Source organism: Prunus avium, chromosome 3 (genome assembly GCF_965620075.1).
Source record: "Prunus avium chromosome 3, drPruAviu1.hap1.1, whole genome shotgun sequence".
NCBI lineage: Eukaryota > Viridiplantae > Streptophyta > Magnoliopsida > Rosales > Rosaceae > Prunus > Prunus avium.
The window spans coordinates 1203182-1229457 of NC_142286.1; the positions used below are offsets into that span (position 1 = coordinate 1203182).

The following is a 26276-nucleotide window of genomic DNA, read 5'->3' on the forward strand; positions in this document are numbered from 1 at the left end:
GAATTTCTTTGTGTTTAAAATATAGCAATTAGACCCCTTATTTCCTACCGTAAATATATTGGATGAGCTCATGAAAATGTGCACAACTTGTATATAAAAATTCATCAACTTAAGATCAGTTATGGCAAGCCCAGCTATACATAACTTAGCCCATTGTGGGCTGCCTGAATTTGACTTGTGTGCTACTCACAGTTCACATAATTTGGGCTTTCTTGTTTTTGGGTAATGATAGGGCAACCTATTCACGATGAACAATTGCAATGCTGGGGATGGGGCTCGGGGGTGTCTAGTTGAGGAGAAATACTTTCATGTAATGGGATGGTATTTTTTGTTATCGCAATTACATGTAGGATAACTTTTCCATATGTTATAATATTATTAGTCGAGAATAGTACAACAATATTATTCCCAAGTAAGTTTTTTTCCTAATTGAGAGAGAGAGAGAGAGGCCCACGTATCTACAATCACACACAAGAAAAGTTGTGTTTTATGAGAAATTTTTTTTCCAATAGTTACATAAATGATTTTCAATGGTTTGAATAAGCTATTCTACATAAAAAGTAATAGTTGATCATAAAACAATAAATAAGTAGTGAAATTGCAAACAAATTTTCTTAAGAGAGTTTCAGTTAATCGTAACGAAATAAAGTAATGAAAAGGAAAAAGAGTCTAATTTACTCCCACACGTGTCACTCGCGAGCTAATTATGTCAAGAAAATGACAAAATTATGGCATTGTCCTTGAATTATTACAATTAATAATTACATAAATTAAAATCGTGACAATTGTAACTACAGGAGGTCAAAGTGCAACTTCACTAACTTTAGGGGCTAAAATTATAAGTTGTCATTTTGAGAAAATTTCACTTTTAACCATAAAGAAACCTCAAATAGGAAAAAGCCACCAATCTTTCTCTATTTCCCTTCGCACCCCACGAATGAGGAGGCAAATTGTCTGCTATTCGACCCCTTCGATCCCGAAATCTCATCCCACAGAAAACACACAACGCGCACTCTTCTTCTTCTTCCTCTTTGTTTGTTGTTGGCTGTGACGTTCCTTTCAGAGTCGGTCAAATAATAAGACAGGGCAATTCATTTTTAAAAGAGTAAATGGAAGATTGATTGATTCACAAGGCATCGAAAATTCAAAATCTTGTTGGTCAGATCAAATCAGAAGCTTGAGAATAGAAAGAAATACAAATTAGAAAGATTGGTTTGATGACAAAAATAGCGAGGAAAATAATCGTAATATGATCGGAGCAGTGCAATTGGGGGTGTTGGCTGCTTGCGTCGTGGTTCTGGTTCCGATGGGCATGGCCGGTTATCATCTCAGCCGCAACAAAATGCTTTTCTTCAGCGGCGCTCTCTTCATCACTCTCGCCATTGGCGTCCACCTCACCCCTTACTTCCCTTCCGTCAACGACTTCGTCACCACCGTCTCCTCCGTCGTCGTTTTCGAGAACCGCCGTGAGTCCTGCCTCTCCCACCTCCACGACGTCGGTTGGGAGGTCACCCCCTCCCACAATTTCAACCCCCTCGACAACAACACCGTCAATTACGACAAGTCGTGGGCTTGGGCTTCTTCCTCAACCGTTTCTGCATGCGGCTTTCAGAAACTAGGGCGTTTTGACGCCTCTGATCTGCTCAACGGATCCTGGGTTGTGGTGGCTGGTGACTCTCAAGCCAGGCTTGTGGCGCTTTCGTTGTTGAGTCTGGTTTTGGATTCTGGGCCTCTGGAGAAGGTTAATAGAGATCTGTTCAAGAGGCACAGTGATTATCAGATTGTGGTGGGTGAGATTGGGATGCGATTGGATTTCATCTGGGCTCCTTACACTGTCAATTTGACCAATCTGGTCAACGGTTTCAAGCGAAATCGCAACTACCCAGATGTGTTGGTGATGGGTTCTGGGCTCTGGCACATGCTTCACTTCACCAACGCATCAGATTTTGGTGTTCAATTACAATCACTAAGGAGTGCTTCTGTGTCTTTGTTGCCATTTTCGCCAGATACCGGCTCCGACAGGCCGGTAACGAGCTCGGGCTCCGGCTCTGTTTCGGCCCGATCGCCCCACTTGTTTTGGATTGGCATGCCCACGTTGATAAACTCGATGTTGAATACAGAGGAGAAGAGGGAGAAGATGACTGATGCAATGCGTGGTGAGTATGATAAGGAGCTTCACAATAGTAAGATTTTGCGCAAAGCCGGTGGTCCCCTGTTGTTGCTGGACATTGAGTCCTTGAGTTGGAATTGCGGGGTTCGATGCACGGTTGATGGGATGCATTATGATATGCCTGTCTACGAAGCTGCACTTCATATCATGCTACATGCATTGCTCATCGAATCTCATCAGAAGCTTTGATTTGATTCTTTTGTTCTCTGTTTTCTCTTGGTATAATGGTCTGCTCCGGCTCGGTGGTTCGATTTCATACAGTGAGAGCTTTTGATTCTTGTGAGAGGTTGGTTGGTTTCTCTTCCACCTCCTCTTATCTTGCATCTACGGTTTCTGCCAGGTTTTCTCTCTTGGCCTCGGAATTGGATTAATTCAGTATAGTTTATGTGAGATAGTAATTGAGATTGAAATTCATTTGTATCTGCTTTGCATTTATTTGAATATTGAATATACTTACATCCACTTGTATTATGTAGTCTATACTCGGACAATTCACATCTAATGTTGAAGTGAAACATTTCAAAAAGATCTACCTGGATAGGAAATACATGTCCTTTTTTCCATTCCGCCTTGTTGTAGATTACAGCAGATATGGAAGTTTTTGTTGATTCACTTGTGTTGTGCCTTCAGTGTTGTCTTTAAGTCTGGAGTGAGTTTTGTGGTTGTGCAGCATATTTTGAAGTAATACTTATGAACGTATGACCAATGCACATGAAGCTTGCAGCTTCTATTTGTTTACAAGGTTTATGGACTCGGCATTCATAAAAGTACTGTGCTCTTTAGGAAAAGTTATTAAAGATGACAGAAATTATACTACTGTGAGGAAATTTTAAGAGATAGCTTAACAGTTATAATATTGCTTTGTATAGAACACTAGTGACACCTCCCAAAATATTACAACATGACTGAGCTAGCTGTGTTTGGAATCAAATTGCTTGCCTCCAGGTAAGAATGTAAGCTTGGAACTTATGTATTATTGGATGGCAAAACCTCAGTCATACCTGTCTCTCTTTTTGGGTTGTATTGCAGCTGCACAGTGACAACCCAAGAGTTTGTTTTTTAGTGTTTAATATCTTTTATTTAGTCTCTATTGTAATGGGAAACCTAGAACTCATAGTTGTTAATATCTTTTTGGCATTATTCTTTTATGCCTTTATTGTGATGGAAACCTGAAAGTAAAGTCGGTTGGGAGTACAAAAGACATAGAAGCCTAAGGTCATTACAGAACTCTATGTCTAGCAAGTATATGCTTCTCTCCAGGATTGTGTGGTGCAATATAACCCTAGGTGTGATGCAAGGTCTAGGAGCGACTCCTAGAACCCTACTAGTGTAGTGCTAGTAGTATCTACGTTTTCTCGTAGTTTTTTCTTTAAATTTCTGTGTTGTTCTTACTCTAAAACAATTGGCAGCAAACATAATTCCCAAATTCAACAAACAGTAGGAATCTCAATTTACTTTTTATTAGTTAGATAATGCAAATGGCTCTTTCACTTCAACTTGAGATTCGAGGATGTTGGGGCAGACACACACTCTAGTTATTTTATGAAGAATTGAGAAGTTGTCCTATGTTGATGATATTATACCAGATGAATCTAGAAGGGATAGAATGAAGCATACATCAAGCCTCTTTCCAACTATACTATAAACAAATATTTTTATTGGATAATATGGCAACAATATTGGAACTGACTACACAAAAATTAGAGAGAAAGCTATCAAGTGCTGAATATGATGGTCAAATCTTGCTGGTGCATCACGCATGTGAGGTAGGTGTTATATATTGGTAAATTTCGGTTAATGGCTTAAGATAGGAGTAGTTTAGGGTTTAGGGGCTGGAATTAAGATTTGAAATTATAGGTTAAAGCAGGAATTTCTACAGCGCAGAAAAACAGGGTTCTATGGCACTTTTGGAGGACACTTGAAGGGCAATGATTGTTGAGAGAGAGAGAGAGAGTATAAAATTTTCATGAAGTTGAAACAAAACAGAGCATAACATCATGATGAATTTGTTACCATATGCATCCATATATACAAAATATTATCTTTTTCATCCCATTTTTAGATTGTTCTAAACAGATTCATATACACCATGCGCAAACTGCAAAAGATTCTCATTTTTTAAGGATCATCATCAATATTGTATTTTTGGGATGGCGAAAAAGTAAATTTTAGAACCAGCATTGAACTTACTTCAACTCTCAATAATACAGACACAATAGGTATTGTAAGTACTTTGCTGAGTGTACCTTTTAGGTGTATCCTCTGTCCTTTATCTCTGGTTCTGTCAGTGATGTGGAAGAGAAATCTCGGGTGTCAAATTATTATTTTACAGCTTGGGTTCTGGTGGGTGATTTATATGATGCAAGTAAGAGATTTGGAAACAGCGATCTTTGTGGTTATGTGATGCTTATGTGATGTTTGCTCATCACTTGATATATGCATCAATTGTTTTTACATAATAGAGTGGAGTGGTTTCTTTATGGAACACTTAGCAGGGCCCTTATAATTATATTCTTCTCGGTTGAATTATGTCCTTGTCATGCAGCCAATTATACTAGTGTGATGATTTTTCTGATACTGATACAGTGATACTTAAGGTTGAATTCAAATCCATGTCTTTTTACTTTTTGGCGTTTAGGATTGGAATTTATGCTTAGAATGGGGAGACGTGTTTGGAACTTAGGTGAGTGGAATGAGTGAAGAAGCCTTTCTAAAGAAAATGTCTGGTGTGAACGGTTGGAGCTGAGATGGGGAGTGGTACGGCAATTTTCCACGTCCCTTGCACGAAGTGGTAGCACTCATGACAGGTCGTTTCATTAGATTAAAGATAGAGGTATCATGTTTTAATAAGATCTCTAAGGTTTTATTTCTGAACTTGCTAGTGGGTGTATTGTGAAGAGTTCGAGAATATGTCGCGAGTATATCAAACTACATGGGATTAAATTGTCAGAATTGAGACCATAGGGACGAGAGTGAAAAATCCGATAAACCATCGGGACGGAAAGGGACTTTGCGCCTTTACTTAATGATGTGGTCCTCTTTGCAATCTGAAGAGTTTTGGTATGAAGTGTATTTCATAAATCATTCGTTTATAAAAGTATAAAATCCTTCCAAGTTGGTGACAGCAACTTCAATTTAAAGGTCCATTTGGACGGATTGGAAATGAGGAATTTGAATTTGAGTTCCCACTGTAGATTGTTTAATCGAACTTTTGAAAAATCAATGCATCAATCAAATGCTAGATATGGGTAAAATATGTATTAAGATTTTAATGGTAGAAATTTGGAGACGACAAGTCTCGTTTTTTTTTTTTTTTTTTTTTTTTTTTCTTTTTCAAATGGTAGCTTAGGCTGCCCCCTTGGTGAACAGCAAACACTGTCCCAAACATGCCTAACAAATCTACATGAAGCTCAACGAAAGTTCTGCAAGAAGTTTGATATCATGACCTACGAATTCAATCGAGTCAGGAAACCACCATCTTCAGAACCAAAACCAAGCAATTTATCAGCACTTACGAATCAGATTTAAAAGCCCCACCAGCACACTGCCATAATCAGGGCACCAATGTTCATCAATGGATATCCAAGCCCCTATAACAGTTCATTTTCGCCACGCCCCTACCTGGTCTCACCCAAGGACACACAACTAAGATTATTCTGCTGCATGTCCTGAGCATCGACATACTCCTCAACCTTAGACCTCAAGCATCCAAGTTCACTTTCTGGTGCCTTTTAGTAACTAAGCTTTGATATATATCTTTGTACAACAATATCATCCGCAATCTAACTAATTCTCCACTGAAAGAAAACTAGAATAAATATAACAAAGGAAGATTAGGAAAATGGTTCCCTTAACACTATTTAGTCAAAATGATGCTCACGGAAACTGCTTCCCTTCAAAGGTCTGTCCAAAGTTCCACGCCTTGGGAGCTACGTTGTAAGATGTAACTGTGAGCCCATCACTGCTAGTGACCTCGAAAGAAAGAGGTTGGTTTTTTAGATCAGCACTGACATGCCAGTTTTGGCCCCAATTTCGTCCCATTGGAAGCCAACCAGTTCTTGAACCTTTGATCTTCACAGAAACTATGTCTCCAACACCAGCGACATTGGTGATCAGCACTGAGATAAAGATATTAGAACCATCAATGGTGAAACGAATTCCTCCTTCCTTTCTACACTTGATCCTGTTTCAAACAGATTTAACAAGAACAAGATATCTCAGGATGAGAGAAGGCATTTGTCTGTTGTTAAGCATGCTTTAGGCTAATATCATATAATTGGGGGATGACATTGACAGCTCAGAGATTTGAGTACATATGCCAAGTATGACAACTGGAAGTGCTGATTCGACCATGCACCAAAAAAAACACGGGTTTTGTCATAAAATTAACATCACACAGAATTTTAGACTCCTAGGCCTCGTTTGTTTGGGAGGACTGGACTAGACTAGCAAAATGCCTACATTTCATGTGTATTTAAGGCATAATATGGATATTGTTGTCTAATTTGGAGGATGAAGGAGGACTATTCATAAGAGGTTGATGACTAAAACTTATCCCTCTAATCCCACCATTTTCAAGAGGATTGGGGGGGGTTGTAAGTTTTAGTCATCAACCTCTTAAAGATAGTCCCCATTATTCCTCCAAGTTAAACAACACATCCATATTATGCCTTGAATGCACATGAAATGTAGGCATTTTGCTAGTCTAGTCTACTCTATTCCTCCCTATCATATGTGTTCCCAACTGTAGATGTCAAGTGGTACGACTTATTCCAGAACTTAAATATAGAGTTAAGCTAGGTTTACAACTTGGTAAAGCCTTCTTTAGACTCACACAAATCTTATTTTTCAAGATTTCTTATTGTCTTCTATTTTTAGAAAAAATCCAAAAATGGACCTTTCAATTCCGCAGTCTAGTATTTGCATTGTTCAAATACATGAAACTCGTCTTGACAGTATTTCCTCATTTTCTGCAACTAGCAGCCTATTTGAGTCATGTGAGGTAAGATGCCTCATTGGTGCCAAAGGTGAGAGAGATCCAAATACATTCCCATGTACCCAAATGCCACAAAATCCTGGACCAGTGTGTGTGTGAAGTTGTTCTATTAGAGTTGCCTCAGCAAACCTTCTTTATCATCTTTCTATTCCACGAAGATTCTTACTCTGATTAAGACCCCTTATTCATCTTCGTATCTCTTTAGGGTTCGTATTCGATTAAAACTACCTCGGCATCCTATATAGGCCATTAGGGTTTGATCTGCTACCCGATTTGCCTCTCTAAAACTCGCTGTTGAATCCAAAAGTTACCATTTTCAGTTTCACTCTGCTCATATTTTCTTTTTTCTCATAAAAAATTCACATTTAAGACAATGTGATGCCAAAGTCCCGTTTTTATTTTTTATTTTCCGGAATTTATTAGTTTTGGTCTCAAATCTAAAACTAAGAAAGAGTAAAGTTGAAAGCAACAAATTTGGAAGCCCCAAAAACCAATTAATAAGCAAACAATAACCAACTTTACCTGCGATACTGGACGGGCATATTGCCAGCCTTCCAAATGGCGATCTTCTCGAAGGCCTCGATGGGGAGCACCAGGTGCTTGTTGGGAGGGTTGCAGTGGCCCCCACCGTCGGCGGTGAAGCCGTAGTTAGGGGCGCAGAAGTTGGTGGCGGTGACGATGATGGAGGTGCCCGGAATGCACCAGCGCATGTCGTCGACGCAGCGGAGCACGAAGCACGCGCCGCAGATCTGGCCGCGCTCGAACAGAGGCTCGCTCAGCCCCACCGTTGCCATGCCGTAGCCGGCCTTCACCAAATCTCCGTAGCCGCAGGCACCGCCGACGGCGTCCCGGGGGTCCGAAGCGGCGTAGTAGGTGGCGCGTGCGGACTGCCAGTCGTAGATGGAGAGTGAGGTGGTGGTAGTGACGGAGGATGAAGGCAAGTGGGAGAGGGCTGTGGAGGCTAGAAGTGTGAGGAGGAGGAGGAGGAGCAGCAGCTGCTGCAGAGTTGGTGACATTTCTTGATGTGGTTTTTTGTTGTTTTTGTTTTATGTGTTGTCTTGGTGGTTCTTAATTTGCTTTCTTCTTACCAGGAAGTAGAGTGAGTGAGTGAGTGAGTAGAGCGAATGATGGAGGAGAGAAAGAGACACAGTGCCAAAGATACCAATAAATGAAGTAATAGACGGAAGTCTCGAGTGAGTTGTAATGTTTTTTGCTTTTCACCTCGTGGGACGCTGTCACTCGCGGTGGGGCTCACACCATACCATTAGTTTTGTCTATTTTTTAAAGTCCTTTTCACCTATGTTTTATATATATATAAATATAAATATGAAAGAAAAGAATCACTATTATTTCCAACTTTGGGCCATATTCTCTTGTTATAAGTATTCTTAATTGCTTGAGTTATAATACCTTTGTGAAGTGCCTAAATTGTCACTATTTGAAGGGATTTGAGAATTAGCAAGAGAATATGGCCCAAAGTTGTCACACCAACTTATGCGGTACACAACAAATATTATATTGCAAACCATATAATCCTTTTTACTCATTGCAAAGAAAGAAAAAAGCAAGACGTTTGTAGATTAAGTAGTTAACATCGTTGATGGGAGAAAAAAACTCTAGCTGCTTTCTCTCTCTATGAGTCCTAAAGGAAAAAATTCATAGAGGGGGGAGGAGAAAGAAGTATTAATGTTCATTCTCCCCATCATCTCTTCTCATTTTTTCCTTTTGGGTTAGTGAATAAGTCTATTGGGATGTTTTGAATAAGAAGCCCATTGTGGTGATTTCTTCTGAGCAATGCTCGTATTTAAGTTTCCCATCACCCCTTTTAGGCTATGTTCTCAATCACATCATTCTCCCAAAATTTATTCTCTAACACTACTCATGTTCTCTTTTAGGTCTACATCGTCTTTGACGAAGATTGCTGCAAATCACCCAATTATTCTTTGACAGGGTTGTTGTTTTTGTTTATTCGTTCGCTATTATGGGAAGGTTGATCGTTGGAAATTATACTTTTCCCAGATCTGTTACGAATGTAGTGGTGATGGTGGCCGTGTAGGCATTTCTTTAGGTGATGGTGGTGGTAGTAGGATTCATTTAGATCATATTGATCTCTTTGATTATACTGTTGAAGTTTATCTTTGATAAATAAATAAAAATGTAAAAAGTGATTAACATCGTTTATCCCTACACCATGAGAATTATTTATATTTGTTCGCTATAAAAAAATTAGAAATACAAAAAAAAGTGTTGGGAGAGGAAAAATGCCAAGTGGTGCAGCGACTTAAGTAGGCTAGAAACCCAAGAGCCAATTTCTATTCATTCTTTTCCAAAGCCCAAAGTATGGTGTTTAACCATTAAGCATATACGTGATCATCAAAGTCCAACTTAGGCTCTTGACCCCCAAAAAAAAGGTCCAACTTAAGCTTGTCTTAACAAAGCACAAGATAGTTGATTATTCACGTTTTGCTCTCTTCCTTCACTCTCTGCAAAGAAACTATATTCAATACTCAAATAGTTTAACACTTTATTCGAAGAATATTTCTCTTCAACTCATAAATGTTAACACTGAGACTATATGAAATTCATAGTTACAAAGAAGGAAAAAGAATGGAAAGTAATACAAAAGCTTGTAGTACCAAGTGCTGGTTGTAAAAGCAAAGCATGGAGATACGAAACATACAAGAAATGGCAAGCTTGCCTTACACAGTTGAGAGGTCAAAACCAGAACTACCATAATAGAATCTGCAAGGCCACAGAAATGCTACTTACTGTTTTTCCCATTTTGAGTCATCTACCAGCAGCTGAAACTGGTCACATCTTAACTAAACGGTACCACATTAATTTTTCCCATTTTGAGTCATCCACCAGCAGCTGAAACTGATCACATCTTAAACTAAACGGTACCGGAAACAAGTTCCTTGTTCTGTGAAAAAAGACCTCTTGACTAACATAGAAAGATTCTACGACAAACCTCAATAGCAGGACATTACAAGGAAAGGTGGACTCTTTTCCCATCCCTGTCTTCACTTGCTATTGTAGAGGTGTCTCTCTCAGCCAAACATCTTTTATACGGTACAAATCCTTTTCTACACTTTCCAGGGCTAGGGCTTGCTCTTAATTCAGAGAAGGCTGAGTTTGCACTTGCCTTAAATTGGAGAACCGAATTTGGCTCTTGTTCTTTACCCTCAGTCTCAATACCTAGACATTTGTCACCGTTTTCCTCATCATTGACTGATCCAGCATCTGAACCAGTCCAAGACCCTTCCTTCTCAACTTCCTTAGGATCTCCAAGATTACCATCAAAATGTTCTTTTACTGCTTGCGGCTTATGGAATGGAATAAAAGGAAATGGCAATTTTGGACATAAGGTCCACCATGGTACAGAATAAGCAGAACCAGATTCTACCAGATTTGAGTTCTGATTCTGAAATTGCATAAAATACATGCCTGGATGTACTCCATAGGGAAAATTATCCCAAACATGTTCCACACTCCCAGATGCAGATTCTGTAGCTGTAAAGTTACATGGTGTTGATGTCTGCACAGGTTTCTCCTCTTTCACATCAGAAGGCAGTGATTTTGAAGTTCCCGAGGTTGGAGAAGATGGTCTGTAGGAATCCGTGACCAATACAGTTCTTCCAAAGAGTTTAAGGCTTCGTGCGGATACCTCCTCAGCTGAAACTCCACTAGCAGCAACATTATCCGTGGGAAATAACTCAAGCTTCTGGACATTTTCACCAAACACAACCAGTAGAGTATCAATATCACATAAAAGGCTCATAATAAATTGGACAGATATGCAAAAGGATAAGCATATACCATTGATAATTGCATGTTAGGAAGTGAACCATTTTCTGCTACAGCTGGTGATGTAGATCCACTTTCCTCCAGTGATGGGTTGGGGGGCTCAGAATGATTTAAGTCCACACCATGGACATCAGCAGCAGATGAAACGGGTGATAAACTACGACTGGGTGTATTTGAATCAGCGGAACCCAGTGTATCTGAGCCAATCACAGATAATACTGATGTTGGAGACTGGTTTTCTGGCTCCGAAACTGATAAATTTGGAGATGCAGACCTTGTTGGCCGCTCTACAATAAAGGTCTCTTTATTAACAGGGTGTACAAGTTTTCGGGGATAAGGACGCATTGGCTTCCGTTTTGGTCGAGGAGGAGGGATGTCAATGGGCTCTTCCGAGATTACGTTGCTGCCATTTGAGTCACGAGCAACCTACGACAAATACAAACTTGAGGAGTCAGAGAGCAACATCAAGCACGAAAGCATCAACCCTTCAAGTATGGTTTGCATGCCTTGAGCCAATAAAGTTTAACTTACATTAATATATGGGATTATAGATACTATGAGAGAGAATGGGGGGTACTGGAATAAGAGCAGTAAACCTTAGAAAAGAACTTTTGAGCATGACTTCGAATCTGAACTGCAGTCTTGGTGCCAACATGCTCTGTCATCCAGACAGAATATTTTCAGTGGAACGCGGATAGATGATAAGATTGTTAAGTAATATCTTAATGTATCTCCACCAAGTGACATGCATCTCCAGCCAGCTTTCACAGCTGACATACTCAACTCTAATCTCAACTAATTAATATATTGCCAGTGATACTTTTAATGCAAATATACCTTCTATCTTTCGCCAGGCTCGACCATACAGCTTCAAAGCTTCGAGGAATTTCTTATGCTCTTCCTCTGTCCATCTCTCTCTTTGTTTTGTGATTGTGTATGGTTTTCTCGCCTATTAAAACCAAGTTAAGGCAAGTGAGTGAATGTTGAACAACAATTAATCATAATCTTAATGAAAACTAAAATAGGAAAATGGAAAAACAAAAATAAAAATTGAAAAACCTTGGGAGCAGAGTCATTTCCATTAGAGAACTGATCCTTCAACTGGAGCCCAGAAGCACTAAATGAAACCCCATTGTTTGCTGAGAGAACACTTTCTGAACGACTACCATCATATTGATCCTACATAACATAACCAAGAAACAACAATACAAGATCAAAAATGTTTCTTCTTCTTCAATCACCACCCAACACAACAAAATTTTCCTCAGTTTTCAATATAATTAAATTAAATTAAATAAATAAACGGGGGGTTATTTTAATTTATCTACCCCTTCAAAGCACTGTCAGAAATTCTCTAAATTTAATTAATCCCATAGAAATGAGAAGCATCCACAGTTAATTAAGAAAGTGTATATATAAAAATTGATAGCTGATATATTATAACATAAATGGAAATTTCAGCGATCCATCAATAATTTCACATAACCACTAAAACAGAGTGCGCCAGTTATATTATAACATAAAACGTAAAAAAAAATTGTGCATACATACTTGAGCAGCAGCCATATCTGGAGAGAGCATTAATCCACCCACCATGCAAAGTTGACCTCTTCCTCAATTCTGTGAGATACGACACCGTTTTTCCTCACTCCTCTAGCAAGCAAAAACCAAAACAAACCCTTGTCTCTATCTTCCCCACACTCATACAAGAAGAAAATACTCATAAATTTACACTCTTTCTGTTCAGACAGCTAATTCTATATGGCCTTGGGTCCATTTTATTTGTTCCCCAAACTAGACTTTCACAATCTAAAGCCAGGTTTTTGGTCAAACAACTCCATTGCTTTTAGCTCACAGGACCTCAAAAATTGGAAACGATTTCTTTCTTTCAAGAAGAAAACAAGAACTGGGTTTCACTTGGACAGAGGAAAGAGCAAAACCCAAGTGGATAAAACTGAACCAGAAGAAGAAGGAGGAAGGTAGAAAAAAGCAAAATAAGGAGAGAGAGAGAGAGAGAGAGGAGCGAGAGTTGAATAGTGCAGGGTTGTGGGTGTGTGATGAGAAAAAAAGAAGAAACCAGGTGGTGACACGTCAGCATCAGTCTCTGCTTTTATTTTTTGTTATTGATGAATTTTAATTTTGTTTTGTGAAACGGAACACTCGAGAATTCGATGGAATCTTGTGGCTCAGGACGACGGAGGCTCTTGCCACATGGCAGCCGCCTGTCTTGTCTCCTCCCCGCTTTTATGATATATAGAGTGACTTTTTTGGGTGCGAGAAATTCAGCCACCACGGGATAAATAGCCACGAGGGACAGGAGCTGTACGCGCAGCGAAATCATTACCATTATCGTAGTCGCGCTGTTCTGGCTCACACGTGCGCTTTCAGCCAAGTCACTTCTATCTCCATATCTTATTCATTATCCAGTGCAAGATTATTGGATAAAACAATTTCGATTTCTTTTTTCCATCGATTAGTCTTTTATGAAAAATTAAAGAAGTTTCAAGTCTTTTAACCCAAAAATAAATAAATAAATATAAGGTCTATTGTATTTCATCCAAACGGATTGACTTGTTGTAGTATTGTTATACTGAAGAAGTTTTGAGAATGTGACGATTATTTTACTTACATCTGTTATTATTGCAATTTTATTTTTAAAAGTCAAATTTTTAACCTTTAGAATGTATTTTACTGTCTTGGTAAGCTTATATTAAAAGTTTATGAGATCCTAACAGTGAAACTTCAAGTAAATGAGGAGAATCCGAAATATGATGCTTAAGGTGTTTAAAATCACATTTTATGTATAAAAAATTCAGTATATATGAGAAAAAACCATCACTTTTTTTATTAGATGAATTCATTTCTCACCACGTATAAATTTCTTTTTCTCCTATTTCTAGGTGTTGTACGCTTAATTACTTTATTATTATTATTCTTAATTTTTTAATAAAACTAGTTGCTTGATATATGGTGTGAATTATAAATTGTTTTTGGATGGAAATTTTAATTAAGTTTAATACTCTAAATATAAATGCAATCAGTATCTATTCCTTCAATTAAGATTTCAATTATGTCTAACTTTAGGAGTACAGACATTTGAAATATAGTTGAGATTTGATTTTATAAAATATTTAGTTCCAAAGTTGCTCAGCAAAAAGAAAAAAGGAAAGAAAAAAGTTTAGTCGTCTGAAATTATAGGTAGCGACTCGCGAGTACACTACTTTATTGCCTACACCAACAAGTGGAGGAGCAACCTCTGTGTGGAGAAATAAAAAAATTTTTAAAAAAATAAAATAAGATAGTTAAAATAAAAAAAGCTCCAAACGATATTTGTGGCCTGGAGAAAAGCTAAAAATATCTGCAGCCTATACAATAGTGAGTGAGAGAGAGAGAGAGAGAGAGAGAGAGAGAGAGAGACCAACGGTAGGCGTAGGCCACGAGTTGTGGATTACATTAAAAACCCAAATAGAGAAAGAAAAAAAGAAAGAGAAGATGAGGTAGAGTTTGAGCTCAGGTGCACTTTCTCTTTCTGCGCTTTTCGCCACGTCATCGCCACTGACCGCCCCAGCCCACCTCCTCCACCACGTGTGCAAGGGACCATGGATGGTTCTCGGCCACTCACGCGCAGCTGGACCCACGATTATAATAGTAAAAAGTTTCTGTCCACAAGTTTTGTAAGGGTATTTGGGTAAATTAAGCGCATTTGATAGAGCTGTTTTGCACAGCGCCAGGTGTCGAAGATCGTGGAAGGAAGCCTCCAGTCAACAATTCAACGAGAGGCTCAAGATCTTTCGCTTTAGATATTCGCTTTGTGGCTGAAACTGGTGACCCTTTTTTCTTATTTTTTTAATATTTCTTTTCATATTGGCTTCCAGCTGACGTTTTTCTCATTGGACGTTGCTTCAGCCATCCATAATACTTGCGTCATCATCTTCCCCTGTTTTTTGTTTCCTCTCTCTCTCCTACACTACACCTATGACCAATTATATATCAGTTTTGGACAAAAATAATAAATAATAAATCGGCAGAAAAACAATAAACCGATTTTAGTGGCAGAAGCATTATTTTTCTAGATTGGATGAAAGAGATGGGTTAAGATATAAGATTTGCTGAGCTTGTGGCTAAAATTAAAAGAAAAAAAAGTTGGCATTGTGTTCCGACGTAATTGGCTTTTTGTGCCACTTTTGAAAAACAGTTTGTGAGTTCAAATTGCACTTCAATTTTTCTAGTTTGAGACTTGCAACAGTTTGGTTCATAGTTATAAAGAATTTACAAAGTACTCATAAAGTTTGGAGCTTTATAGCTTTCTATAGCTTGAAGAACTTAGACTCTATAAGGTACAAGAGATCTTCATCAAACATATCAATGTAGGGATTACTTATAGGAAAAAAAAATTGACCAAATAAGCAAAACTGACGAAGTTATCAAATTTGGCACCTAATTGAATTCCTAATGATAGAGAAATCAAATTTGTAAACCAATTTAGGTCCCAAATAATGTGGTAGATCAATTTTAAATTCAAAAGTCGAGCATATTTTCGCTATGCTATGCTATGCTAGCTTCTTTGATTCATAGCTAGTTTCAAACTATAGGGTAGGGGCTAGGGTCAAATCAAAGCTTTGACTAATAGGGGCGCGCTAGCCCAAGTCAGGGAGCTGCTTGTGCTTGGGGGAGCTCAATAACAGAATCTTCTTTCTGCCTCTGTATTCGCTACTGCTTCTTTTTATCTTTTAGCTAGGGCAATACTCCTAAGAATACTCTCCCAAGTGTTCGTCTTTTTAATTTCTCCCTGAAACTGTTGATCCTTTATGCTCCCTTCATTCCGAACTTGCCAATTTAGGTCTCAAATAATATGGTAGATCAATTTTAATAAGGTGTCGTGTGAACTAAAAGGCGACCACACAAACCAAATTGCCTTGGTTAATGGCATGAGAAGATGTGATACATCTTACGCCCATTAATTATGAGCAATGGCCATTATTGCTTATGGTTGTCATATGTCTCTTCCTTTGTCAGGGTAATGAGAAGCATAGGCTCTTCTTGAGTCCATGAGACATGGAAAGACCCATTAAGGCCTTTTTGTCAAATAAAAGCTCATGTGGAAGCGAGCCTAATATAACTTATTCTTAAGTTGCACGCCTCTAAAAGATTAGCCTAAATCTTTGAGATCTCCCTAATAATTGCAACATCAATAATTAAGGGGATCACCTATTTTGGGTAAATATCTCACACATCCCATGTTAAACAAATAATTGACTTAACGTACATATTAACGAGTTGTCACACCTCTATCAACACTAAAACGTAGCTTCTCACGGCAATAAACCAGCCTCCAAAGAGCTAAATATAAACCAATTTACACCTCTTAACGAAGATAATTGTTCCTTGAACTAAGAAACTCTATTTTTCTCTCCATACAATCGAATTAACTTAGACATCATAGACTATTTGACTCACACCACACGTTTGTGCCCAAATACTATGACTATCTTCTTTCTTAGTTTCATGGTGCCAAAGGTCTTTTGAGCAGACGTACGAATTCCCCACAACCCTCGACATCCATCTCCAATAGGCGACCATAAAATGTATTATTCAAGGATTGAAAAGCTTTGGGCTTTTGAGGATATTTCAACAATATTATATTACACATTAAGAAGTAATGGTTACTTATGGTACTACTTGTGAAGTTAGGTAAGTTACATATAAGTAATGTGGGCCAAATTTCTGATGGAGCATGGAGTGGGATTCAAATATAAAACATGTACTACAAGTATTTGCTTGTTTGGGCTTTATCAATTGTGGGCTACATATAAGTTGGTAAGTTTGCTTTTGGGCCTTACAACGCACGTGGGCCAACTTGAAGGGAGATCTTGGCGGGCCCATGAGCCTTACTCCTCTTTAGGATGTATATGGGCTCGGGGCTATCGTTCCGGTAGATGAGTGATACGATTCTATTGCATCAACGGTTGACAGTTATCCATAGAATGCAAATTTATTCACCCAATGCGATAGTAGTAGAACAACTGATAATCAAGATGTTCCATAGAAAAAAAAAAAAGAAGATAAAAGAGAATAATTGACAAAGGTAGCAAAATAGAATTGGAAATTGGAAACTAGAGAGAGAAACAACTGTTCAGACAGTCAGATTAGATAGGTGGCAACCCAAAACTGGTGGGAGGGGGAAAGTGAGGTGTCAATGTTGGCGTAAAAGAGGCGCCACTCTTTTCTGAGATTAGACGAAGCGGAACCAAAACGTCATATTCGCCTGCATATTCGTTGCCCAAAAACCAAACTCATCTTTATTATAAATACCAACAACCTCTTTACCCCACAAAAATTAAAAATCAAAAATCACTACGCAACGAAACCAACCACTGTTTTACGTTACTATAGACACTTTGCCAAATCTCTCTTTTAGTCCTACGTCCTACAGTACAAACACATTCCCGAAATTTCCAAATCTCAAAGTCACTCTCATTCTTCAAGGTTCACACAGCTTATATCAATATCAGTATCAATATCATCACCTCTCTCTCTCTCTCTCTCTCTCGACTTTCGAAGATCACATCTCTCGTTTCTTTTTGCTCTCTCTAGAATTTTGAAGCCCTTCACCAATGGCTGCTGTGGCTACCGCTAACATCGACAAGCTCAAATCTGAAGTCGGCTCTCTGAGCCAAATCAGGTGCGCTAGTCTAGTTTCTCGTTGGATCCAGTGGTGAATTTCTGATTCCTCTGTGATCTGAGCTTGATTTTGTTCGTTTTTGCAGCGAGAATGAGAAAAACGGATTCATCAACCTCGTCTCTCGTTATGTCAGGTGAAGTGAAGTGAAGTGAAGCGAATCGAATTTGTTTTTTTTTTTTTTTTGTCTGTTTGGTTGATGAGAAAATGATGATCAGTTCGAGACTCAAATCTTAATGAATTTGTGTATGTTGATTTAATCTTTCTGAATGTTATCCAACAACATGTAACAGTGGAGGAGAAGCAGAACATGTGGAGTGGAGTAAGATCCAGACTCCTACTGATGAAGTAGTGGTCCCTTATGATGGCTTGGCACCTACTCCTGACGGTAATCTTAATCTTAAATTTTCCCTCATTTTTATTTTTCTGTTTATTTAGCGATCCACATTTGTGAATTGTAAAATGCTTATGGTTATGGTTCTTGAATTCTTGATCTATGAAGATCCTGCGGAGATCAAGAAGCTTTTGGACAAACTTGTGGTGCTAAAGCTTAATGGAGGTTTGGGAACAACAATGGGTTGCACTGGCCCCAAGTATGCCTTCGAATCTCATTTTGATTACGTTTCTTTTTCTTGTTTATGTATGGCTCGTTAAGGTGGCAATTGTTATTTCATTACCAGTTCCATGCAAAAAATCTTACCGGCTGATTTAGATTTGGGATTCCTGATGTAGGAGAATGTTACCTTTTGTTAGAGAGATTTCCTCTTCGCAATCAAAACTGATTGTGTAACTGAAGATCAGAGAGATTTCCTCTTCTCAATCAAAACTGATTGTGTAACTGAAGATCAGTTTTGATTCTTTGTAATTATAGTCTTTAGTGCTGTATATAGGAGATTTGTTTGACTGTTACAAGAAATTATAAACAGCACTAAAGACTATAATTACAAAGAATCAAAACTGATCTTTAGTTACACAATCAGTTTTGATTGAGAACAGGAAATCTCTCTGATCTTCAGTTACACAATCAGTTTTGATTGCGAAGAGGAAATCTCTCTAACACCTTTTTTTAATTTTTTTTAATTTAAAAATGTTATGCCTTTTCATATCTGCATTACACAATTAACTTGTGGCTCAGTTATTTATTTTTTAACTTTGCAAAAGAAACTAGGGACTATGGAGTAGTTTGATTATCCCCACTTGGCCTCCATTTGTTGTACCTGACTATATAAGGTGTTTTGCTTTATTGTTTTGTTGCTTCAATATTGCAATATTTCTTCACGTTGAAAATGCATTGAATAATTCAAATTCGTAGATGAACTTCTCTACTGGTGGATGTGCTTTAATGCATCATGTCAAAGATTTAAATCCATCCTGATTATATTTGGATTAACATTTTAGTGTCCTGATGTCAAGTTTTAATTGGATCAAACCAAACACTGGCTAGTTCTAATCCAACCCAGACCAGAACCTTGTAGTAAGGTTTGATAATTTAAATCTATATATTCATTTGGTAATGAAAGCTATATATTCTTATTGCTTTAAATGAAAAGTTACTTTTTAAATATCAGATATGGATGAAAAAGTGTATATGTTATTTGAGTTCTGATCTTGGATATTGAATTTTCTTTTGCATTCAATGCCTGTTGCAATTTTGTTGATCCGCCAGACTTGAATTCTGTAATGGATACTGCTATACTAATCTAATTCTGGTTCAAAATCTGGTTCATCTACACAAAAGAGACCCAGTCATGGGGTGCTATTCTGTATATTGTCTAACTCGTGTCCATAACATCAATGATTCTAGGTTCATTTTCTTTGTCATGCAGGTCTGTCATTGAAGTTCGAAATGGGTTGACATTTCTGGACTTAATTGTCATCCAGATTGAGGTTATCTTTTTGTCTTTTCCTTCTCTCTGCCTCTCTCTGCCTCTCTCTCTCAATGTTTATATCAGCTTACGCAGCTAATATTTTCAGACTCTCAATAACAAATATGGGAGCAGTGTTCCCCTGCTTTTGATGAACTCATTCAACACTCATGATGATACACAGAAGGTTTGAGTATTTACTTCTGTAGTTTATTATTTCATCCTTTCATTTTACCCATGAGCTAACTAGGTCTTGCCTCCATTAGATTGTAGAAAAGTACACCAAGTCAAATGTTCAGATTCATACTTTTAACCAGGTCTGTGGTACCTTTCTTGATCATGTGCTTTACTATTTATTCTTGTGTATACTGAATACTTAAAACATTGAACTTATACCTTTTCCAATATTTTTTGGATGTGCAGAGTCAGTATCCTCGTCTGGTTGTTGAAGATTTTTCGCCACTTCCATCCAAAGGACAGACTGGCAAGGATGGATGGTATAATTTATTATTCACTCTGGGGCTCATGCACAATTGTTTCCCAGTTAGCTTTTAGTTTTGTACTGTTTTTTGTATTTGGAGCATATATAATCCGCGCCTGATGATCTGTTAATACTTTTGCTGAGATTCCAGTCTGGTATTCAAACACACACGTGTATGATTTCATGTGTGTGTGGGGCCAATCATATCTCTGTGTGTGTTTATGCATGTCTGACATGATTTTTATTTTTTGTTCGAGGAAGTTAGTTGTTATGAAATGAAAGCATTGATATGGTCGTTGTGAATTTTCAGAAATGGTTAATGCGAATTGCTGTTGATAAAACCAATTAAACATTGTTGCACAACTATGGTGGATCCTTGCTCTTTCAACTTTCAGTTATAGTTTAAAATTATGTTATGATGTCGCCATGAGTCATGTGTATTTATGTATGTCTCATATGTTGAAGGAAGTCTAGTTGTTATATTGTCTTTTACCTTCTTTTGATATCATTTGGGATTGTTAGACTAGTTTATGATATCAATAAAAAAGGGCACCACAACGAAGACATTCAGGGGCAAACTTCTATCAACTCATACAACTAAATTCAGCATGCATTTCTTGTACAACTCCTGCCTTACTAGCCAATAATCACTCCTGGTATCATTTTCTTCTTTTCCCCTCGCATATATTTCAGGCCAACTCCTATCCAAAGTGCATGATACAGAGCAGGTTCTAAGTTTTGTTTATGAGCTTTCCTGTAACCTGGTGTAATTATTATTTTTGGGTCAAAACCAGTGTAGTTAATAGGGAAAAGGAAAAATTTCTATGGCACAAATTGATATAATATTTTGTCTACTCTCTTTCTCTAGTGGTTTCAGTGACCAGGAGCCCTCATGAACATTTTTCCTTTTACACATGTTAACAAAAGGACTTTTCTGTGGTGCAACTAGCTTTTTCGTTATTTTTTATTATGAGAATTTGGTGTTCATTCTTTGTCTAGTAGTTTGAGTGACCATGAACCTGCGTGAACATTGTTGCCTTTAACACTCGCATATTTAACACTAGAACGTTTTGTTTTCCTTGGTAGTTGGCTTGTCATTGTGATGTAGTGATTTAGATAAAAAAACACCTAAGCCCTGTAATTGATAGTTGGTAGGAATCTAATTTTATATCGAGTGAAATTTCATGCAACGCCCCATTCTTTCTGCTCATGATCATTGTATGCACATGAAGGTATCCTCCTGGCCATGGTGATGTGTTCCCATCCCTAAAGAACAGTGGCAAACTTGATCTGTTATTGTCACAGGTTGGTCTCTTGATGCCTTTTGTGATCATTTTATTATTTGCTCATGTCCCAGGTATAATTTTTCCTGCACCTGCATCTTTCTCTATTTTTCAGGGTAAGGAGTATGTGTTTGTAGCTAACTCGGACAACTTGGGTGCTGTTGTTGATTTGAGTATCCTATTTTTGGTTCAGATTGGCACGTCTACTTTCTAGATTATGGTTCTTCACTGTGTGTGATATATTATTCTTTCGCTTTGATAAAAGAAGTCCTTTTAGATGTTATTATCCTTGACTGGATGCGATAGAAATTCTAAATCATTTGATCCACAAAAAGAACGAATACTGCATGGAGGTATGAAAAGGTTATTGGTATTACCTTTTCATCTTCAAAGTTTTATCTTCAAAGTAGTTTCTACATATCTTTCTTATTTATGCAGGTGACGCCAAAAACATTGGCAGATGTGAAGGGTGGCACTCTGATCTCTTATGAGGGAAGGGTTCAGGTACAAATTTTTTATCCATTGGGCTATGATATATTGAAAACTTTCTATTTTGACTTCTTTCTTATGAAGCAGAAATTATTATTACTAAACTTTGGTGGCCACTCCACATCTCTTCAGTGCGTACTTTTATCAAGCTATTTTTATTTCAAGAAGTTCGTTTATGAGCGCTTTATTTTCTTCTTCTTCATCATCTTTTTTTTTAATTAGACGTTTTCAAATATTTAGAAGTTTAGTCTTCTTAATAACAAAATAATATCCTTTTCATTGTAGTTTGTTGAAATAAAGAGATAATATAAAAAGTGTCACTATGGGACAACAGATGTGGCAGTGATTTAGTAGTGAATGACCTTAGATTTCACATATAAACGTCAGTTTCAAACCTTGATCACCCAAAACAATGGGATTTTGTGAAGACAATCTAGTTGAACTGGCTGGTTCTCAAGAACTGTGAGCTGGTTAACCTAATTCACGGTTGAATGGCCCAGTTCCCCTGTTGTGGCTCTATTTTTCAGCAAATGGCCTTTAAATGAAAATCTGATTGGTCAGCTGGCAGATTCTCCTGGTTAACCCCTTTTTTTAAAGAATGGCATTAACTCAATGTGAATGCATCTTCTTTCCATTATGATGCAACATTTTTGAGAACTTTGGCTATGCATGACCTTTTTCCTTTTATCTGATGTTCTTGTGCAGCTCCTGGAAATTGCTCAAGTCCCTGATGCACATGTAAGTCGTGTTTCTATTGTTTCACTGCCAATCCCCCCTTATATTTAGTTTGTCATCTTGTTCTCGCTGCAAATAGCAGTTATTTACTAATCTCACTACAGATAGCAGCTGTTACTATATAGCTAGAATTCCCACTTGTACGCTAATTGAACCACTGAAGTAGTAGGGGGAGGCAGACGAGATGATAAGTAACAAAGCAGTTGTTCGTGTAGAATGATTTACTAGTTTTTATAAGATAGTATATAAAGAAATAATATTTACGATGAGGCATTAACTAAGTAGAAATAAGTTTATGTTGATTGCTTTAGGATTGTAACCGATCAATCTTATCATTAGTTTTCGACCCAAGAATTTAATATATTTTTCTAAAATAATATTGACAAAATGCTTGAAAGTGCCAACACTGAGTGTGGTGGGACTGGTAGAGCTGAATAATTCACTGCAAGTTCTGTGATGAGATGTAGGCATTTGAACATAGCTGTTGATAAGAAGATTGCAAACTAACAAATCTACTAAATAAATGGATAATAGGATGGATGGTTGGATTTCTTTTTTAAGCCTTGAATTGTGACAATAAGCAGTACATTCAGTAGGGTAAAAGATGAGGATACTACATGCCACTTAATCATGGTTCATACAATCGGAGAACAATGTAGAAGAAGTTGTATGTAATGTAAAACACTCACATTTTAACCTCATTTCTGATATCTCTAAATAAATAGAGTACAAATGGAGCTCAAAGTTTTGTATAGAACATGCAGTTCTATCTATTACAATAAGTTTTTCTACATATTGAAAATAGAAATTGCTCCTCCTTGATTCACTGCAAGTGCCAATTTATCCCTTTTACTATTCTCCATTTCTATCTTCATCATGATGCTGTCTTGAGTGATGCGTTGTCATCCTTGACAATTGATAACAATGACCTGGCCTTTGGTTTGCTTCCTTTTATTGGAAATTAGGTGTTGTACCTGTATCCTTTCATTGGATGATACAGGCACATTCCTGTTTACAATACAGATTTGCCCAGTTTATAGTTGATGATATGGGGTGCTTTCTTTGAAACAGGTCAATGAATTCAAGTCCATAGAGAAGTTCAAAATTTTCAACACAAATAATTTGTAAGTCATGTTACCCCAAATCGTGTAAACATCCATCAATTGTATGCTAACAAAGTACCATTCAGGTGGGTGAACTTGAATGCAATTAAAAGGCTCGTGGAAGCTGATGCACTTAAGATGGAAATTATCCCAAACCCAAAGGTATACATTTTTCATATGAAGCCTCGTTGTGCCAAGATTCTGGTTTTCTGATGCTTGGATTTGTTTATAGGAAGTGGATGGAGTCAAAGTTCTTCAGCTAGAAACTGCGGCTGGTGCAGCAATCAGGGTACTGAATACAATTCATTTTAGGATGTTATCGATAGTTAAAGCTTGTTGTTCAATTTTCTATAGGAATTGATCTTTTAATTCTTAATTTTAATGATTCGTTCCTATGACCAGTTCTTTAATCATGCTATTGGTATCAATGTACCTCGATCTCGATTTCTTCCAGTGAAGGCAACTTCTGATTTGCTTCTTGTCCAGGTAACCTTCTTTTCCCAATTCTAGATCTTGGATCTTTACTAATGATTTGAGGCTTGTCTAATGCATGTATCTATCTTCTTTTGCAGTCTGACCTTTATACCTTAGAAGATGGCTTTGTTATCCGGAACAAAGCTAGAACAAATCCAGCAAATCCAACTATTGAACTGGGGCCTGAATTTAAGAAGGTGAGTATTTAATGTAGTGATCTAATGACTTTTCGATGTTGCTGCTTCTTGGTAATGATTGTGATCATTTCTTTCCTTATAGGTTGGCAATTTCTTGAGTCGATTCAAGTCAATTCCCAGCATCCTTGAGCTCGATAGCCTTAAGGTGTCTGGTGATGTGTGGTTCGGTGCTGGTGTTGTTCTCAAGGTATGCATGTACCCAGTCACTTAAAAGTTGCATTTTTTTTTTTTTTTTTTTGAGGCCATGCCCACCAATATCCTGGTCGAATTTAGTATTTGACTTCGATGAAAAGTTATTGATATTTGACCTTCAGTTAAGTTATAATTGATTGGATCGGGAGATTAAAAGGAAAAAAAAAAAGGAGAATTGTTGATGTTGGTGGAATTTTTAATTACATACATGCAGACAAGTATATGGTCATAGTTTGCTTCCCCCCCACCACAACTCTTCTATATGGTTTGTGGCTTGTCCATGTCTACTAGATTGCAACATAGATTATTAACCATCCATGTCCGTTATTGATCTCTTTTCATTTTTCTTCTGGAAACCTTTCACCCTTTCCGTAGACGATAATTCAATGGTCCATGCCCAACTTCATCTTGATTATGGATGTTGGATTTTTTTCTCGTACCACTGTTATGTATGGCATATTAATGTTGTCTGCCATTTTGTTTTTATTTAATGAAGGGGAAAGTAACTATCACAGCAAAATCTGGGGTGAAGTTGGAAATTCCTGATAATGCCATGCTTGAGAACAAGGTAAAACACAGTCAGTTTGGATTTAGACCATTGTACTTTTTCTCGATTACGTTGATTATGGTCGGTCACTGTTTGATGTGCCGGTTAATTGCACTTCTGTGCAGGATATCAATGGCCCTGAGGACCTCTAAGTTCCTTGTCCTGGATGAATCGGAGAGCATACTCAAGTTGAAGATCAAGTCCTGTGGTTGTGCCATGCTTGATTATTCTGATAGGGAAATAAATGTTTTACTATTTTTGTTGCATATGAGTTTGGTCAAGGTCTCTGGTTTCCATGTTTAACCCGACCGTTTATGAATGAAAGTTTAATGCCAAGGCAGAGCATAACATTTTAGTTATGTATTGGTGTTTCTTCATAATTGGCATTTTTTTTTCTTTGTACTTCGAATCCGTGTCATAATTAGGCAATGAAGGAGAAAGTAGTTTGAATATTCTTTGTAGGGCCGCCCATAGCAAAGCAGGATTTGGTCATTGTCCATCCTTTTAAACTATACATACTACCATCGAATCGCTTGCCTGATACTATGTTCGAGAAAGATCTTCTATTTTATCTGTCTTTTTATTTACTAATCTTATACCCTAAGTTTAAATATCAACTTTATCATCCAGCTACATTATAAAATGTAGCAGTATGACCCTAAATGTCATTTAGGGATTATTTAGTAATAACACGGGGTTGATGTTAGTAAAAACCAGATGGTGTACACAAGGAGGATGTTTTTACACTTCGCATGTTGGTACTAACCAGAAGCAAATTGCTAATGTTGTGCTTCTTTATGAATCCTTCAATTCTCATATAATAACTTATTTGGGGCAATATCAGATGCAATAATACACCATGGACGGCCACATTACTTATCACATCATGCAGAATTCAAATGTTGTACAAAAATGCAACCCCCTTAAATATCACTCATCAAGTCTTCAAATAACCCATGGAGGATTTTACTTTCTGGATCTGTTCCAAAAAACTCAGCCTTTGCAAATATTGTTTTAATATATAATGGCTGTGCAATAGGCATATAAATGACTTCTTATATATGTAACTGGTTGGGTGTGAGCACATATGTGGGTGTGCCTCATATTCCATTTGCATGTGGTCTCTCCTAAATTTTATCCATTGAATTGTACTAAAGGAGATACCCCATATAATATATGCAAGGATTCTTGGCCTTGCATTTTGTCTGTTCATTGGTTGATTTCATATTTTCCCAACATAAAGAGGATTACACTGCTC

The 26276-nt window shown here is 37.6% G+C and overlaps 4 protein-coding genes across 4 annotated transcripts; 2 read left to right on the forward strand and 2 right to left on the reverse strand.

Moving 5' to 3' along the window:
• Nucleotides 1-968: 968 nt before the first annotated feature.
• LOC110765115 (Pmr5/Cas1p GDSL/SGNH-like acyl-esterase family protein) lies at nt 969-2782 on the forward strand. The gene has a single exon (XM_021968172.2). The coding sequence runs from the start codon at nt 1250-1252 to the stop codon at nt 2357-2359; it is 1110 nt and encodes a 369-aa protein (XP_021823864.1). The 5' UTR covers nt 969-1249; the 3' UTR covers nt 2360-2782.
• Nucleotides 2783-5649: 2867 nt separating this feature from the next.
• On the reverse strand, nt 5650-8340 carry EXPA13 (expansin A13). Its single transcript, XM_021968170.2, has 2 exons — nt 7689-8340; nt 5650-6353 (listed from the first exon to the last, which is right to left on the reverse strand). The coding sequence occupies exons 1-2, from the start codon at nt 8180-8182 to the stop codon at nt 6047-6049; spliced, it is 801 nt and encodes a 266-aa protein (XP_021823862.1). The 5' UTR covers nt 8183-8340; the 3' UTR covers nt 5650-6046.
• Nucleotides 8341-9665: 1325 nt separating this feature from the next.
• Nucleotides 9666-13069, reverse strand: RVE1 (Homeodomain-like superfamily protein). Its single transcript, XM_021968147.2, has 6 exons — nt 12525-13069; nt 12033-12152; nt 11811-11922; nt 11570-11631; nt 10986-11399; nt 9666-10890 (listed from the first exon to the last, which is right to left on the reverse strand). The coding sequence occupies exons 1-6, from the start codon at nt 12567-12569 to the stop codon at nt 10153-10155; spliced, it is 1491 nt and encodes a 496-aa protein (XP_021823839.2). The 5' UTR covers nt 12570-13069; the 3' UTR covers nt 9666-10152.
• Nucleotides 13070-17309: 4240 nt separating this feature from the next.
• UGP1 (UDP-GLUCOSE PYROPHOSPHORYLASE 1) lies at nt 17310-25377 on the forward strand. Its single transcript, XM_088250337.1, has 22 exons — nt 17310-17459; nt 17568-17655; nt 17741-17788; nt 17946-18040; nt 18155-18245; nt 19479-19539; nt 19627-19704; nt 19784-19834; nt 19941-20014; nt 21231-21303; nt 21397-21454; nt 21588-21634; nt 21720-21785; nt 22476-22508; nt 23577-23629; nt 23695-23770; nt 23841-23897; nt 24011-24094; nt 24181-24279; nt 24362-24466; nt 24968-25039; nt 25144-25377. Exons 2-22 carry the CDS (start codon nt 17588-17590, stop codon nt 25168-25170), a joined length of 1416 nt encoding a protein of 471 aa, XP_088106463.1. The 5' UTR covers nt 17310-17459; nt 17568-17587; the 3' UTR covers nt 25171-25377.
• Nucleotides 25378-26276: the final 899 nt, after the last annotated feature.

Excerpts from the sequence above, each read along its gene's own strand:
- UGP1 (XM_088250337.1), top strand. The coding sequence starts at position 17,588 with ATGGCTGCTGTGGCTACCGCTAACATCGACAAGCTCAAATCTGAAGTC. Across the intron at positions 21,786-22,475 it reads CTTATGAGGGAAGGGTTCAG|CTCCTGGAAATTGCTCAAGT; the intron begins GTACAAATTTTT and ends GTTCTTGTGCAG. Across the intron at positions 24,280-24,361 it reads TGGGGCCTGAATTTAAGAAG|GTTGGCAATTTCTTGAGTCG; the intron begins GTGAGTATTTAA and ends CTTTCCTTATAG.
- EXPA13 (XM_021968170.2), bottom strand. The coding sequence starts at position 8,182 with ATGTCACCAACTCTGCAGCAGCTGCTGCTCCTCCTCCTCCTCCTCACA. Across the intron at positions 6,354-7,688 it reads ATGCCCGTCCAGTATCGCAG|GATCAAGTGTAGAAAGGAAG; the intron begins GTAAAGTTGGTT and ends TGTTTGAAACAG.
- RVE1 (XM_021968147.2), bottom strand. The coding sequence starts at position 12,569 with ATGGTGGGTGGATTAATGCTCTCTCCAGATATGGCTGCTGCTCAA. Across the intron at positions 12,153-12,524 it reads CAGATATGGCTGCTGCTCAA|GATCAATATGATGGTAGTCG; the intron begins GTATGTATGCAC and ends TATGTTATGTAG. Across the intron at positions 10,891-10,985 it reads CTAACATGCAATTATCAATG|AAGCTTGAGTTATTTCCCAC; the intron begins GTATATGCTTAT and ends GAAAATGTCCAG.
- LOC110765115 (XM_021968172.2), top strand. The coding sequence starts at position 1,250 with ATGATCGGAGCAGTGCAATTGGGGGTGTTGGCTGCTTGCGTCGTGGTT.